General features: G+C 30.5%; 2 protein-coding genes across 5 annotated transcripts in view; one reads left to right on the top strand and one right to left on the bottom strand.

Moving 5' to 3' along the window:
* Positions 1-16,442, top strand: part of LOC108753466 (UPF0565 protein C2orf69 homolog) — a 36,699-nt gene that overhangs the window by 559 nt on the left and 19,698 nt on the right. The gene's annotated exons all lie outside the window — the stretch shown is intronic.
* LOC108753460 (V-type proton ATPase 116 kDa subunit a) overlaps positions 2,859-16,442 on the bottom strand; it is a 25,162-nt gene continuing 11,578 nt past the window's right edge. For 3 of the 4 annotated variants that reach the window (XM_018495034.1, XM_018495035.1, XM_018495033.1), the window contains exons 2-14: positions 10,306-10,446; positions 8,952-9,131; positions 8,340-8,468; positions 8,138-8,220; positions 7,372-7,498; positions 6,968-7,144; positions 6,535-6,747; positions 5,820-6,033; positions 5,301-5,727; positions 4,809-4,936; positions 4,482-4,714; positions 3,728-4,125; positions 2,859-3,364 (exon numbers count right to left, since the gene is read on the bottom strand). In XM_018495034.1, coding sequence (XP_018350536.1) covers positions 3,268-3,364; positions 3,728-4,125; positions 4,482-4,714; positions 4,809-4,936; positions 5,301-5,727; positions 5,820-6,033; positions 6,535-6,747; positions 6,968-7,144; positions 7,372-7,498; positions 8,138-8,220; positions 8,340-8,468; positions 8,952-9,131; positions 10,306-10,422 — 2,523 coding nt within the window. In that variant the 5' untranslated portion in view covers positions 10,423-10,446 and the 3' untranslated portion in view covers positions 2,859-3,267. Of the gene's footprint in view, positions 3,365-3,727; positions 4,126-4,481; positions 4,715-4,808; positions 4,937-5,300; positions 5,728-5,819; positions 6,034-6,534; positions 6,748-6,967; positions 7,145-7,371; positions 7,499-8,137; positions 8,221-8,339; positions 8,469-8,951; positions 9,132-10,305; positions 10,447-15,595; positions 15,768-16,442 lie in introns of those variants that run through there. The other variant, XM_018495036.1, reaches the window with a different exon arrangement.

Raw genomic sequence — 16,442 nt, 5'->3', positions numbered from 1 at the left:
ATATATATATATATATATATTTAATAAATTTAAAATTGCTATCGTATTAAACATTAAACATATAACTTTGAAAAACTATAAAACAATAAATATTTTTTCTAATTTATACATTTTTTGGAGACAATAAAGACAGGTATATTAATCTAAATTTTAATTTCCTAGTTCAGTAAAAGCGCTGTCATTTCAATTGAATGAATAGAAACTTTTTTAGTGCGCTTTCATATCTCTCTTCTCAACAATTGTGACAAAGCTCTTGCCTCGCGTCGATTGAAAAGCAAGTCTGCAATCGATTTAATACGCACGAAACGGATTTCGTTGATACCTTGATTTATATTTTGCATTATTTAAATTTTACAATAAACGTTTACTATGTATCTTCAAAATAAATCAATAATTGATCACAAAAAACTATCTGATCAAAACTGATAGCCATTTTAGTTTACAATTAAGTATTAAACTGAATAAATTACGTTCACTATTAATGCAATATTAAATCTTAACAACGTAAAGTTATTATTACATCAATAAATTATAATATAACCGATTATTAAATTTTTTGTTTGTATTTTTTATTTAATTATTTCTCAATCTACATCGTGTTAAATGCATTTGATATTCGCTCATTATTTTGTATATCATGATAAATTCTCTCATAAGAAGGTGGTCACGATTTAATTATCGCTGCCAGACTTTAATTAAATTGATACCATCTTCGGACCGTAAAACAGTTGGACGTGTTCTAATTGCGAATTCCCGATGACTTGTTTACAAGCAGCGAGGGATATAACACATTACGTCGTATATCCAAATCGTTTTAATTAGAAAAAGCATACGAATTTTTATTCGTTTTTATGTGAAGACAAGATGTCCGAGATAACGATTAAATGAAGACTAGGAAAAGTTGATTAAATGACTTTTTTATTGGAAAAAGTTTTAAAATATCTTAAGATCATCTTATTTTTTTTCTAATTGAAACTAATTTTTCTGTTTCTTTGTGAAAACTAGAGTAGATAAAAGATGTAAGATCAATTGCACATTTCTGCATTTAATCAATTATTAATTATCATGATATTTAATTTATCATTAAAGAATCTTTTCGTTTCACGCAAAATCTCTGAAAAATTTTTATCATAAAATTATATTCTTTACGAAGATAAAAAGACTACAAGTAAATTAAATACGAGTACATTTTTAAGAAGTGCCACGTTCATAATTACAAAGAAAGAAAATTGAAGATAATTATTTCCATGTTTAAAAATTAAGCGTGTAAATTGTTAAAAATTCACGGAATTTAAAAGGTTAATTCAATGATATTTTCAACTAGGTCACTTTAACATACATAAATTTACGATGCAAAATAAGTCTAGGCTATTATAATTCGTACATACTAATTACGAAAATACACGTAGAATAAACTAATGGAAAATATGTCACAGCTTCATGCATAACGTTTTCTTAAAGAGGATATTTTTATATGTATAGTATTTGTGTTGCGTAAATGAGATTTACAGATTCTCTCTCTTTTTTCCTTACATAAAGTAATTAATCAATATTTTTTTACGATTTTTCCAGTTACGCGAAGCACACACGTACATAACTTTCAATGATAATTGATGTGACATCTTTCAAGATTAAATAAAAAATAGAAAAGAGAATGGTAAAAAACACGTTGATACGTATGCAGTATTTATCAATTTATTTTAACACGTTGATAAAATATATATTGAATATTTATATACAGACACAAATTATCCCAGAGGTCTTGATCTTAATTTTAACGAAATTCAGTTAAACTAAGGATCAATCTTTTTTTCAAAAACATTTTTTTCTTTCTTAAGAAAAATTTTCGACGATCATCTCTTGCCACAACGTTCTGATATTCGACAGAATAACTTTCGGTAATTAACTGACTTTCGGTAATTAATTGACTTTACTTTCGCAAAGTCCAATACAAATACTTGAACATCAGGTTTTATTAATCACAGCACATGAATTTGATTCACGAGAAAATCCTTATTTCAAACACTGTTATATGCATAGACCGAAAATGTTTGATGCCTTCGTAACGGAAACTTGGCTGAAAATCGTGTCATCAATGACTCCGTCGTGAAGATCGGGATCTTGGAAATATCTCGCGCATGAATACATCGCTCTTTTTTGACGTTACATTAATACCTATGGTGGATACAGTCATAATGGTAACTTTGCATAAGTTTGAATATCTCTTGGTTACCAATCACTCGGAGAAAGATTTGTACTCTAGTAATACAAGAATGTATGTACATTCGCCGCTCGTCTGTCGAGCATCAATTAGACCGTATGATGCAGCATACGATTCGGATCATAATGTCTTCATCTTCTAAATTCTTCATTGTAACGCCATAATTACAACAGCTTCGATCACCGCTTTTCTGCGCGGAGAATAGCTACATATAAGCGCGACATTATGAAATATTACAACGCGCGGCGTGCTTAATGACGAGCTACATCGACTATAGCATGTCCACGTTATTAGGTAATTAATGGAATGAATATAATGCTCACTCGACAGCATTAGCAGTAGCGTAGTTGCTAAATCACACGCACTTTTTGTACTCCTTTTCCGCTTCCATTAAAATAATACCACGATCATGGTCATTTAACGTTGGACAAGTAGAGTTAGCTCTAATCGCGAATCTTATCTTAACATGAAATAATTGATGTACCAATTGAATTCATTTTGTTGCGAAGACGTTGTTGCACTTCTTTTTCTTAAAATATATTAAGGTATTAAACTATAAGTAATTTAAAAGAACTATATACAAGCAAATAAGAAATAAAGAATTTATTAATGACAAAATTTAGAACCAGCTTGGCAAATAAATTTCTTTATTATTTAAATCCGGAGCGAATTAAATAAAATAATTTAAAAATGAATAAGATAAACTTTTATAGCACGCGTCTTCTCGATATTATTATCCATGTGTAAAATGTATGTTTTTTTAAAACTCTTATTGCAGTTATTTAAGTAATTATCACGCGTATTTGGCCAATAAATATAGATATGTGATCGATGGTTGTAATTGTTCAAGAAGGCACATTGTCAGACTCATTTAAAACAATCCATGGCAATTTGGTCCTTCTTGTATTTTTTTAGGCAACAAGAGAAGGCCTCGCATATATGAAAATATTTAAAATAAAAGAAAGTTTCGCGCATAATATTCAATAATTATATATATATATATATATCTAATATTAGATTATTGCTGTGAAGACTAGTGGCAGCATCTATTCTTCAGCATCCTCGGCATCTAAGATACTCTTGAAGTAAAATGGTTGGAAGGGGTATCCTAAGCCCTCGTAGAATTTACTCATAAACTCGACCCTAAAGAATAAAAAATGCTAAGCAAATAATAGAAAACAATAGGATACGATGATAAAACGCCTTAATTCTTTGCATTTCATCCAATGATCAGTAACTAAATTGACAGAAAAAATATTGATAAAAACATTTGAAATTAATACAAAGATACAGACTTAGTTTATTTGTCGAAGTTAAAACGTGAGTGATCAGTTAAAAATAATTTTATTAAACAAAACAATTAGATTTAATCTGTATTTCTTCTATTTAAAAAATATTCCTTGAGTCTCTTTTTAAAAAGTTTCGAATTTCTCTAACTTTACTTGAAACAAAACTTTATCGAAAAAGCATAGATTTTTTTGGAGCAGCCTGGTATGTCGTACGTACCAATGAAGTCGAAGCGTATGAAGGAATGCCGAGAGGCCTTCCATTAAGACGAGAATAACGATGGTGAAGAAGGCCCAGACAGCGAACACGAAGAACAGAATAATACTATTAACGTACTGATCCTCTTCAGCACCTAAGCCTATCCGCAACACTCTATTCCAGAGCACTTCTGACAGCTGCGAGTGAGCCAAAGACAGGGCCCACAATCTTAAATAAGAAGCAGTGTGCGAAACAGTAGACAACACGTATTCTATCGTGTGGATGGATTGATGGATCATCAGTTCACCAAAGCTGTCGTCCTCGTGACTGTGATCTTCCGCTGCAGTATCCTTGCTGGTGCCTGCGCTAGGCAATTCTTGGGGCTGTAACTCGAGGTCCTGAGACGCACTTCCGTTGCTCTGAACAAGTAACAACGTACGTGTTACATCAGCGTAATTCATTCGTAATCGCGATTAAATACAAAACACTAGTTCTCCTTCATTTTGTCTAATAATCCATCATTTTCAGACATTTATTATTATTAGCTATGTTATTTACTAAGTTTACGTCAACGATTACATCTACGACGCTCATCAAACTTGCTAAAATTACTAACTTTATATATACAAGTGATGCTTACAACGTGAGATAAAAATCGAAGAGTCGCATTTTTATTGTTATAAATTATGGATACTATAAAATAAATCATTATTGTTAATAATTTTATAAATAAGTGGTAGTAATTATGCACAAAGTAAAACAACAAGTTACTTACATAAATCTTCCTTCCTTGAGATTTTCTTTTTGAAAATAGAATAAATAATGGCTTCCCGAAGAGCATTACTGGAATGCACAAAAGAGCAGACAAAATCAAAACCAACTGCAAAATATCCTGTCCTTCGAACATATACTGGGAACAATCATTGGGCACAGTGGCATCTTTGAAAAGCATCATGTTAATAAATGTAATTAACACCGATGGTGCACAACCTGGTCTTCGTCCTGGATCTGTATCACAAAGTATCGCATTTTTTTTACGATAAAAGTATGTGCCATGTAATGCATGTTGCAATTACCGATTTGAAGATAAATTAATATTTACCTTCGGCCGAAGCCTCGTACAAAATCCACTTAATAAACATCAGAACAGTCATGTAAAAAAATAGCAATAGAAGGAAGAGTAATTGTGGCAGAAATTCAAGGATCAGGTTAGCATATTTCTTGAAATACCTGAAAAAAATTACAACGCGTGACATAATATATATTAAACAGACTTTGATTATATCTTCTTTGGAAAAAATAAAACTATTTTATGCGAACGGAAATTCGAAAATGCTTTCTACTGAATTATCCCGAAATCACTATAATATAATTCTTCAAAATCATCTTCACTATCATGGCGCACGTAAACAAAATATTGCTTACAATTTCGTAAAAAAAAAGTTATGCTACGAATATACTTTAACGTGCTTATTATTAAAACATATATTGATAACGCGTAGGTCTACAACAGTACAGCTTTTTTTTTTTAGCAATAGTAGATTACTTTGTAATCACGATTCTTAATTTCGTCCGTCCAAATTATGATACTTACATCATATTGACAACGTTCATACAGACGCCGAAGATCATGTGCGCGACGCCAAAGATAATCGATACTTTCATCTTGAACGAATTTTGAAATACAATTTTGTTTTCAGCAAGAGACCAAACCGGGTCTAAACCCAGAGGATAGGGATATTGTAGGTAGCTCTCGTTCGCATTTGGTGACAGATCTAGCGCCTTGTTATGTACCGTATCGTTGAGCGAATACTTGATCCTCCAACTAGATCCGAATATGTTAACTGACTTTGCGAATATGTCGTTGTAGATTAAACCACTGTAGATGGAAAACAAACCCATGAGAAGGATGATGTAACGACCGCCGAAAAATAGATTCCCGATTTCGTTGTCCGACTTTTGCGCGCTGATCTTTTTCTCCATTAACACCATGGCCAAACCAAAAAGCGTCAGTATGAATCCTAGCACAAATCACACATCCATAAGGATTACTTAACAAAATAAATACTTACATATTTATTTACTGTTTTGCTTGCTTGGATTTACTACTCACCATGACCAGCGTCGCCAAACATAACGGCAAATAGAAAGGGAAACGTAATGATAGTGTAAAGTGCTGGATTAGCTTCACGATATGATGCCACACCGTAAGAGTCAATTAAATTTTGAAAACCTCTCGTAAACTTATTCGTTCTATTAAACGTCGGGGGATTTTCATCCGTGTGGATCACGTTGAGGAAAGACGGTATGGAGCTTCCACATTGACGCTAAAAATCCCATATTTCTTCGTTCAATAATTTAGTCTTATATTTCGAGTCTATATTATCTGCTGTTATCCCAAGCTGATAAACAATACAAAAACTTTCTACTTCGCAACGAATTGTAAATTACTGGACAAAATATGGTTTAAAATTATTTTTATATGTGCAGCTGCTAGGAAATTCAATTTACTTATAAATATTGACTCAAGTATAATTTCTAATCTTATGAAATTTTCTATTACGTCGACAAATAAAGTTTCTGTATATATATATATAATATATACATAATCAAATTAAACTTATAACATAGAATGTGGATATTTTTTATTGTCTTATATATTTTTAAAAATAAAAAGAAGATTAATTAATTGACTAGAAGCAATATTATGTTAAACAGAAATATAATTTTTTCCATGCATAATAGAAAAAACTTTATATGTCGAAGTAATAAAAAACTTATATACATAATTAAATTAAATTTATACATAAAATATATAATATACTAACTGATCCTTCCGAGAGGCAATTTTGCACAGTTCCAAGATCGGCAATAGGCACCCAACATTCTCCGATGAGACATTTTTTGGACACGTCCATGTTGAACAGATTCATCGTGTGATAAATAGCTTTCATCTTTCGCACCATGATACTCCAGTTTGGTATTTCTTTCGCTACGTTGTACAAAACACGCTGGCGATGATCTTGCGTTTGATTTAGTACCTTAACAAAAAAGTTGTACAAATAAAATATTTTTGTATTGCCTTAAGATTAAATACTCAAATATTAAAATATTTCTTTAATTTAATTAAAATTATAATAATTAATATCAATAATAAAATTGTGATATTTAAGAATATATCTATTAAGTATATTTATAGAAGACTCATATTAAGCATTATTTAAATATTAGCATTTCTAACTTTGACACAACAATTCTCACCAATTTAAGGTCCTCTAATCGTATTCGCACACCTTTTTGCATTTCCTGACGTTCTGCATGGCTAGTCGGACATGGATAGAGCGAGGCGTGGAAGCCAGTGCAAACCTTTTTAATACGAGTTTTCAATTGTTCTCCTTGAAAAAATGCCACAAAAGCTGTTTTATAGATTTCGTTGCCCTGAAAACATTCGCGAAAAAAAGGGAATCAGGCGCATCGATGAACGTGCAACTTTCTCATTTTGCGACGTTTATTTATAAGCAAAGTCAAATTAATCTTTCGAGGTCCATTAGTTCCATTTACGCGTCGCATTTTTTTCATGTGTATAAGATAACTGACAGAGATTAGCAAATACAATAAATTAAATAATTTCTCCGCATTAAGATAAAAGAAGAATCAGAGCTAACCGTAGCTGGATCTTCCAACGGTTTATCAAGTTCGCTTTGTCGAAGGAAAACATTTCCACGTGATATACGCCACAGCATTCTCTCAAAGGCTGGAACTCGTTCTCGATTTATTACCCCGCCGACGAATCTGCAAAAAATTAAAAAAAAGGTATCAATTACAGCAACAGGATTTATTACGATATATTATTACGTCACTCGTCAGTAATTGTAGATGAATGTATACTAAATATATATACGTGTCTTTTTTCTGTCGCAACGCTATAAGAATTTCTTATATCAAATTTATTAGAAAACAAATTATAAAAAATAAAATTGTTTGAAAAGAAATTGTTTATCTAAAACTTTATCTAAACATTTAAAAAACTTTTTTAATAATCTTTTATTTTCATTACGACCAAAAGTTATAAAAAAAAATTATTCAATAAAAATTATTGTCCGTTATATGTTTTTAATCGAATTTATGTAATCATAATAGATTAATTACACAACTAATAATTAAACTAACACAAAAACTAATTAAACTAATTAAAATTATTTCTTTAGATAAATCATGAGTAATACAGCAAAAGTTTATTAATTATAAGTAAATCCCGTTGGATTATAAAAGCTTGTCAACACAAAAGCAGCGAAGCCATAAAAGCGCTTACGCGAACAAAGGCGTTCTTTTAATATTATTAAATGTCATATATTTAATATACTAAAATGTTATATTTAACATACACGAGAGAAGATTTTATCTAACAATTCCGTCGTAACTATAACTTACTCCAGACGTCCGCGAATCGAAATGGCGGGATTCGGTGCTTCCTCGTTGATGAGCGCCTTGGTGATCGAGTCGTTGGCTTCTTCCTGTTGATATAGAAGAAGAAGAAACGAATCTTGATTCTTCGACAAAACGGTAACATCGATTACACGAAGGAGGACGGCGCTATGAGCAAAAGCTGCTGAACTACGAGTACTTTAGGTACCTCCGTGAAGAACGCTTGTGTCTTCTCGAGTACGTGTTGTAATTCCGTCAGCTCGAGATAGTTGCTCTTCATGTTCACCGCGTTCTGGCTCAGCTCTTGTATGTCGTTCTCCGTTTTCTCGAGATGCGCCTGTTGGGGAAAGTAATGCAATTGACATATAGTCGAATGTATAACAATTTAAAAATGTCGAAATTATTAAAAATAATACTTTTGTATGTAATAGCAATTAATTAACAGCAATCTTTTAGTTTGGAATATCTCTCCATTCTTATTTACTAATTTTTAAATATATTATAAAACTACATTTTACCGTAAACATTTATTGTATAATATGATGCTTTTTGCATTGATGTATATATGGCATATTTACGCTTGTTTTATGAACCAAAACACAAAAAAATTCATTTTTTATTTTAGTAATTATCTAAAAAATTTGTTTTCCATCAAAGAATAAAATGTGAAACATTTCTATTGAATCATATTTTGTGAACATGTCATTAAGTCATAATTTCAAAAACAAGAGATTAGGTTTGATTTATTTTATTCAAATTTATTTTACAAACGATAAATACATTAAATAAGTTTTCAAAACATTTTGCACGAGATTTTTACCTCGAGATCTATAATTGCACGTGGGTTGGGCGCACGTGGTAGTTCCGTAAGATTATCCGGGATCGGCACACCATCTTTCTTGACCTCTGCTTCGATGTACCGAAGTTTGCGCTCCAGTTCGTCGCATCGTCGGACTTCATTGACAAACTTCCGTTGAAAATAATTCAAATCGCCATTGAGCTAGATATTGCATCAAAATAAATATGGTTAATTCTCGACGTAGTCAGAAAATATCGTATCGATGAACTGTTCAAAGACAATTTAAACAAGTACACCAAAAATTTACTTTCTCTCGCACAACATATGCATTCATTAATTTTTAATCACCTAAAAATGCATTAAAAGATTTTGTATATAAAAAGTCAAATAAAATTTATATGTATACATACTTTATAATATCTATTAAAACATTTCAATTTGATTAAGTAAAATTTATATTAAAGAATAACAAAATTAAAATGTTTATAGTTTTTTAAAATAAAATTCGTAAAGTTTTAGATAAACTGTAATAAAAAGTCTCGCCGTTAAAGAATTAAAATGACATTCTATTTAATTAATTTCATTATTTACTTCAATTTATCTATTATTATTAGAAGTTTAATTACATATTTTATAATATTATAGAATTCCAATAATATTTTAATTAAATATTTCTTTAATCTACGGATTACCTGTTAATTGATAGATTTGTTAATTAATAGAAAAATACTTTCTCTTCTCTCTTTCTCTCTAACAATTATTATAAAATAATAACAGAAAATGAGTTTCTCATTTTTACAAAAAAAAAATAATTTTAAAATAACTTCAAACGCATCAGCTGACATATTCAAATCATTATTTGTAAATAGTAACAAAATAATCAGATTATTATAATGTTAAATCTCAATGTTGAACCGATAATTTCTCTACAAAAGATATCCAAGATCACATGGTAAGTGATTGTATTGAAATGAAGTTGTTTCATTTGACAATATTAAATTTTTTTAATCTTCTTTCTCTAGAACATCAGAAATAAATTTCAATACTCGGTTTTTTAACCGATTGGCAATGATTTCACGATGTCTCATAGAAGCAGTCACTTGGTCTCATATTTTCGAATTGTTTTTATCTGAAGAGGGCACGATAAAGATGCCCAAACATGTAATAATTTATATCTAATTTTTACATCTTACATTATAATATATTTATATTTATTTATTTTAATTTTAATCGTGAACCATTGACTCTTATACGCCCCTTAATTTTTTCATTGTTTTAAACCTCAAGAGTCTTTTATTATTTATTTTCTAAAAAATAATCAGACTTGTTAACTTGTAAAGTAATCAATGGAGATTACACTTAATTTTCAACTTACGTCGCGAAATTGCACCGTACCAGTTTCTCCAAGTTCTGAAACAGAAAGGTAAGCTGCCTCCGGCTGAATGAACAGCTGGCAAAGGGCCATCTCCTCGCTTCTGAACATCGCCCCCATCTTCAAAGCAATTTAATCCTTACCCTGCGACGAAAAAGGTAATATTTCTTATAAATTGCAACTTGTATCAAATATAACAGAAAATAACAAAGAAATGATGCAAAACGACAATTTCGAAATGAAATTTTATTTTTTCTAATAAAGAAATTTTTCTAATAAAGAAAATTATTTATATAAAATCATAATTTTTAATTAAATTTTTTGAGAATTATTAAACATGTATTTCGTATATCTTGTTCAAATAAATTTAAAAAACTATTATATTTCTGTTTAATATAAATATTAATAATATAGTTAATTTGTCAAAAATAGAATAAAATTTTTTCTTGTCAGTTACTTAAAATAAAATATAGAACAAAATGTGCGAATAAAAGAGATATATTAAATACGTAAAAGGAAGTAAAATACCCTCAAATTTTTAATTATTTCCGAAAGCATCAAGCAATCATTAATATTAAATAAAACAATCGTAATTGTGTCTTGTTAGCACGATACGCGTTAATTATTATCGATCAATAAATGTGTCATGTAAGACAAAAAATTTAAAACAAGAAATAAAAATTACTATGTCGGTATAATGAAATATTCACATATTTTAAGTATTTAGTAATTAATATATTTGTAAGATCTTAATAAAACGAGTAAAAGAAATAAACTTTTTAGATCCACTAGATAAACAAATCAATATAAATGACAAAAAACTCTGCTATGTATTTAATAGAAACAACATGTGAAAGACGAAATGCATAAAATAAATTTCCAAATGGATCATTCACTTCTTTTCTTCAGTAGCTATTCTAGAGTAGCTATTTTTCACGAGAGACGAAAGAAACCCTACAGAAAGTGACTGTGAATGAAGAAAGACCTTGAGAAAAAAAACGCGGAAATACTGAAAACTGCGATAAAAGACTTTCCTTGTCGACGAGAAAACCGCCAATATTTGATTTGCAAATTCGTCTTCTAAACTCGACCTTGGAGAATCGAAAATCTTCTCAAAGGAGCGATGTTACTATCAAATGTAGCAATGTACATGCACGAATTTTATCTACCGGCAAACATAAATTTGACGTGAAAAATATAATGAGATGTATATGAGATGCACAGTCGTATTTTAAACTCTCGTTATAGGATAACTCCGGCAAATACGCTGCGCTGGGATTTACGCCGCAGAAGTCAGAAAAAATAGAAAGAAGTGGAGGTAATTTTCCCGCAACTACTTTGTTACATGTCTTTATGTTATATTAGTATTGTTATGATTTCAGTTTCTTACTGTTAATATTAATGAAATTATTGTGAGTTGAATCGATTTGTCACTGTGTTGAGTATAACGTCATCATAAATTAATCTACATAAAATGATTATTATAGGAGCAAAAGACTTAGTAGTTATTTCGTGATACATGAGTATAGAGGAATAGTAAAGCATATTGTATAACAAAATACAAGTACTTTGCTCTTGTATTTTTTGTTTAGTTGTCTTGTATATCCCATCTGTTTGAGATATATCGCATTTTTTGCGGGCGGAATTTATGCCCAAAATATACAAAGTGGGCAGATTGAATTCAGTGCACTAAATGCAATAAACGCATTACATGAAATATGTACCTCATGTCATAACACTTGTAATACATCTGGGAAGATTGTAATTATTATTTATTAGTTCATATACATATTTATTATTCTTATTCCTTAATAAAACTTTATAAACGCATTTTATAAGTTATTATGTCATTTATTTGATGACTTATTTATATGCATTATTTGTAAATGTTTCATAAACCGTTTCATATCCCCCCTCCTCCTATGAATAATCATATATCCCACTCCTATGGGATATACGATAAAAATACAACTTTTAAAAAAGTTCATTTTTTAACACGAAATATAAATATTTCGACGAATTTTCAATATTTTTTCATAATAGTAGATAATACAAAGTTTTTATTGATATAGTTCGTTTACTTTAAACATAGAAAATAATACTTAATAAATTAAGTTTTTGATAGATGCGGCGTATATACCGGAGTTACCTTATCTGACGTTAAATTCGGTCGCCAAAAGTTCAAGTAAAATGTTTTACGGCGCTATTTTCACGTAGTAGGCGGACACGCAAGGGTAAACAGGAGTGCCAGATAAGCGAGACGCTCCATAAATATGTACGCTGAATAAAAGTGTTACACTCGTGTCGGCACACCCTCGTCGGGTTAAATTCTCGCTTTATCGCTACTCGTCCTATTCCAGAATAAAAAAAATAACGCCGATGTGTTACACACTTGCTCTCAAATGCTATCCAAGAACTAATATCATATAAACTATGCGCGTATCGTATTCGAGAGGGAGGAAGCAAAAATCTTAAATGACATAACAAACAATTCGAGACACATAGGGTTTCAGGAAATTCGTAGAAATCGAAGATATGTTCGCAAAAATCATGCATCTTAAGTAACGGAAACACAGCAGAAACACTATCCTCTTCTCACTATAATATAAGTCTTAATAATCGATAAGAAATCATGAAAGAAGAAATTAAAAGCTAATAATTGACATCAATTAACGTACTTAAAGCTAGTATTCATAATCTATTTTTAATTTAAAACCGTCTTAAGTAATACCTTAACATGCTATGACTCTAATTGGCTTATGATATCTTAAGACCGTACTTAAATATAAAAACCAATATTACGAAGATCTTAAATATAAGAACCAATTATGAATACCGGCCTATAACATTTTTTGACATTTATCCATATCTTCTTTAAATCGATCTTTATAATACAGCATCAGTTAAACTAGTTTAACCAAAAATTAACATTTATCTAAGCAATTTCCTTATCAGTTTACCATTACTCATCCGACTAATTTTCGATGACGTCAAAATACTGGTAGACTTCATTATATAATGTCTCAGGATCTAATTGCTTTAATCGTCATTTCATAACATATTTGTTGCATACTATTTTTGAGACGACAGATTCATCCTTGTTGTATTTCAATGCCATAAGACATCAGTTTAAGAATCAATTTAAACAAGCCACATTAAATTGTTACATAATATATTTTTTTTTTTTAAAGAGAAGATAATATCAAAATAAGAACATTCTACGTGGAAAGTAGTTCAGCAGAATATTTGTTTAGAAGATTGCTGAATTTAATATTGCTTGTCGCAAGTTCTTCTCTTATTACTTGGTCGCACGAGAGCCTGTAATTGGCTAAGTGGCTTGTTTCGTTTACACGTGCAGATGTGCTCACAAGAGTGTACATCAAGAATGATTCTCTCACATATTTCATCTTGTTTAATATTTATTTCACGAATTAATATTTATTTATCGTAAATAGTTTCAATTGTTAAATCAATTGATATTAAAATGTAAAAGAAGAGACTTTCTCTGACATTTTTCATGAGTCATGTTAATAAAAAGAAAAAGACTCTCAGACATTTTTCATGATTCATATTAATAAAAAGTTTTATTAAGCTTGTTACACTTATTAAGAAAAAGTGCAAACAATTTACTGTAAACTCTTTCCAAAATACTAAGAACTCTTTTTTCTATTGATTATTCTATTGTTTAATTTAATTTTATAACAAAGACAATTTATCTTAAACGATCATAAATTAATGTATTGCCAAAGACAATAACTTTTATGAAATAAATTAAAGTCTAATCTCCTTAATTAAATAAAAAATGTATAACATTTAATGTAAAGAGTATAACATTTAATGCCTTTAACATCAAATGAGGCTAAGAGATAATTATAGAATACAATACGTTGCGTGCGAAAATGCGGTAAATAGATAAAACTGCGACGAATTAATGGCGGACGGGCGTTGGTTTCCTGTGAAATGAATTGTATGAGTATCCGAGTTTTACAGTGAAACATTGGCATGGCGAAAGTAGATAAATTGTTAATTTTAACATTCATCTCCGCTCATTGTGAAAAAAAAGAGAAAGGAAGAAGATAGTCAGAAACAAAAATTCACTATATTTCGTGAATAAAAATTGTCTAAAGAAAATTTACAGTAAAAGAAAAACATTAAGAATTTAACTAGATGAAAGAAAGAGGGAAGAAGAATAACCACTTATGATTGCTGATTAGGTTGTAACCCTAATAAACTCGAGGCAACAAGTTCTTTACGTACATATCGTTATGATTACTAAGTACGTGAGATTACGATTCGCAAGATCGTATCCGACAATTTGAAAAAAAAAGAGAGCATGTTGATTAAATGATATGATAATAAATCAAAGTAAACAACAAATAATTAGCGAGAACAATGTAGCACGTGATTATCTTGTGACATGATATCTAGTGCACAAACTGTGTCATAAAGAAAAAAAAAACAATTAATAGATATAAATTGTAATATAATTATTTGAATTTGATAAGAAAAAAGTAATAAACATTCTTCTTGTGACACAAAAAATGAAACTTCTTCTCGAGTAGTAAATGCTTGTTCTCTAATTAATCGCTAATATTACTCATTCAGATTAATTATGGAAATAATCATTAATGCATATCATTTATTCAATTACAATCGATTATCTTAACAACATTGAAATAAACTTCTAATTGTCATTCTAATAACTCATAAAAATTTCAGATGGCATATTCAGAACAAATGTTCATACCGCAAGTAAAATATTAATGTAAGATTATACACACTACGTAATAACGATAAAAGTATCATATCGGCTTATCGACAATATCATAGATTAATCTAGATTAAGATCTAAACCCAAGGTTATCATACAAATTAAATCAAATTCATTAACTTCATCGAATCGATTAGTTGAAAAGCGACGCATAAGTTCAGAATTTATGAAGCTAACTGAAATAAATTTGCGAAATGTGTTTTACCTGGATTTACGCCAAAACAAATTCACGTGATCATATTGAATCACTTCGATCGTATTGAACTTCGTCCGATTATTATTATTATCATCACGTCGCGTCGCTTGAAGGTACATAACATAGATCGTATCCTACAAGGATACGATCGCTCTTCTACTTGACAAAAAGAATTTAAATCATCTAACCGCTTACATCATTCTCGTAGCAGTTTTATAATGCTAATTAATACAAATTACAGATCTATGGAATTATAAACATATCGAGCTGGAGGTGCGGACATGATGGGCGCGGACTATAGAAATAGCGTGAAAATATCGACTCACAGCTGGGTAATATGCGTTTGCCGGGTTACGTTCGACGCGTGCTAGGGCACTACCGTGACGATAAACGTTACGTGCGCACCGTTGTGGAAAAAATTGAAAAAAAAATGATTATGTAACGAGATCGTATGAGGGGATTCGAGCCAGCACAATGGGTACCGCGCGACTGGCGCGCGTCTCGTACTATCGCGGACTTTACGACTTCGCCGTTGGTTCCTATTCAACGTGGCGTGTTGAACGAGTCCGGGCCAACACAACACAATGAACTACAAACGAGTGACGAGGCAATGAGAGAGGAGAAGCGCGAACGATGAGCTTATTCATTGTACGCGCGGCAGATACTCGTTCAAATCAATCCAATGTCAGGTATACGGACGACATCCGACGTTACGCGGTCGACGAGAAGCCGAGCATTGGACCAATATCAGTTACGCGCTCGACCAGCAAAGATAATAGCTTCTCTCTACGGAAAGCCCGAAGATAAAATTCCTATGGAAGATGATACGAGAAATATCCGCGTGAAATGGGACCTTCGTGATATGCGAACTGACTGCGATTTTTTTAAACATCTCTAACTTCTATGTTTTTTAGAATTCTAAATTCTTAACTAAACTATTTCAGAAACCTTCTGTATTATTTTGTTTATTTTCGAAAGCTATTCAGATTCTTTTTAACTTCACTCCTTCAACTTCTATACTATTTAGAACTTTAAGTTCTTAACTGAAGTATTTAAAAATTTTCAGTATTATTTTATTTATTTTGGAATACTGTTCCAGATAAATTCCAATTTAAATGACTATGTAAAATACTTAGCGTTTTTCTGAAAAAATGTTGAACGTATTTCTCTCTC

Source organism: Trachymyrmex septentrionalis, unplaced genomic scaffold, assembly GCF_001594115.1.
Source record: "Trachymyrmex septentrionalis isolate Tsep2-gDNA-1 unplaced genomic scaffold, Tsep1.0 scaffold7, whole genome shotgun sequence".
Taxonomy (NCBI): Eukaryota; Metazoa; Arthropoda; class Insecta; order Hymenoptera; family Formicidae; genus Trachymyrmex; species Trachymyrmex septentrionalis.
The sequence above is the reverse complement of the archived record's forward strand: the minus strand, read 5'-3'. Positions and strand labels throughout refer to the sequence as shown.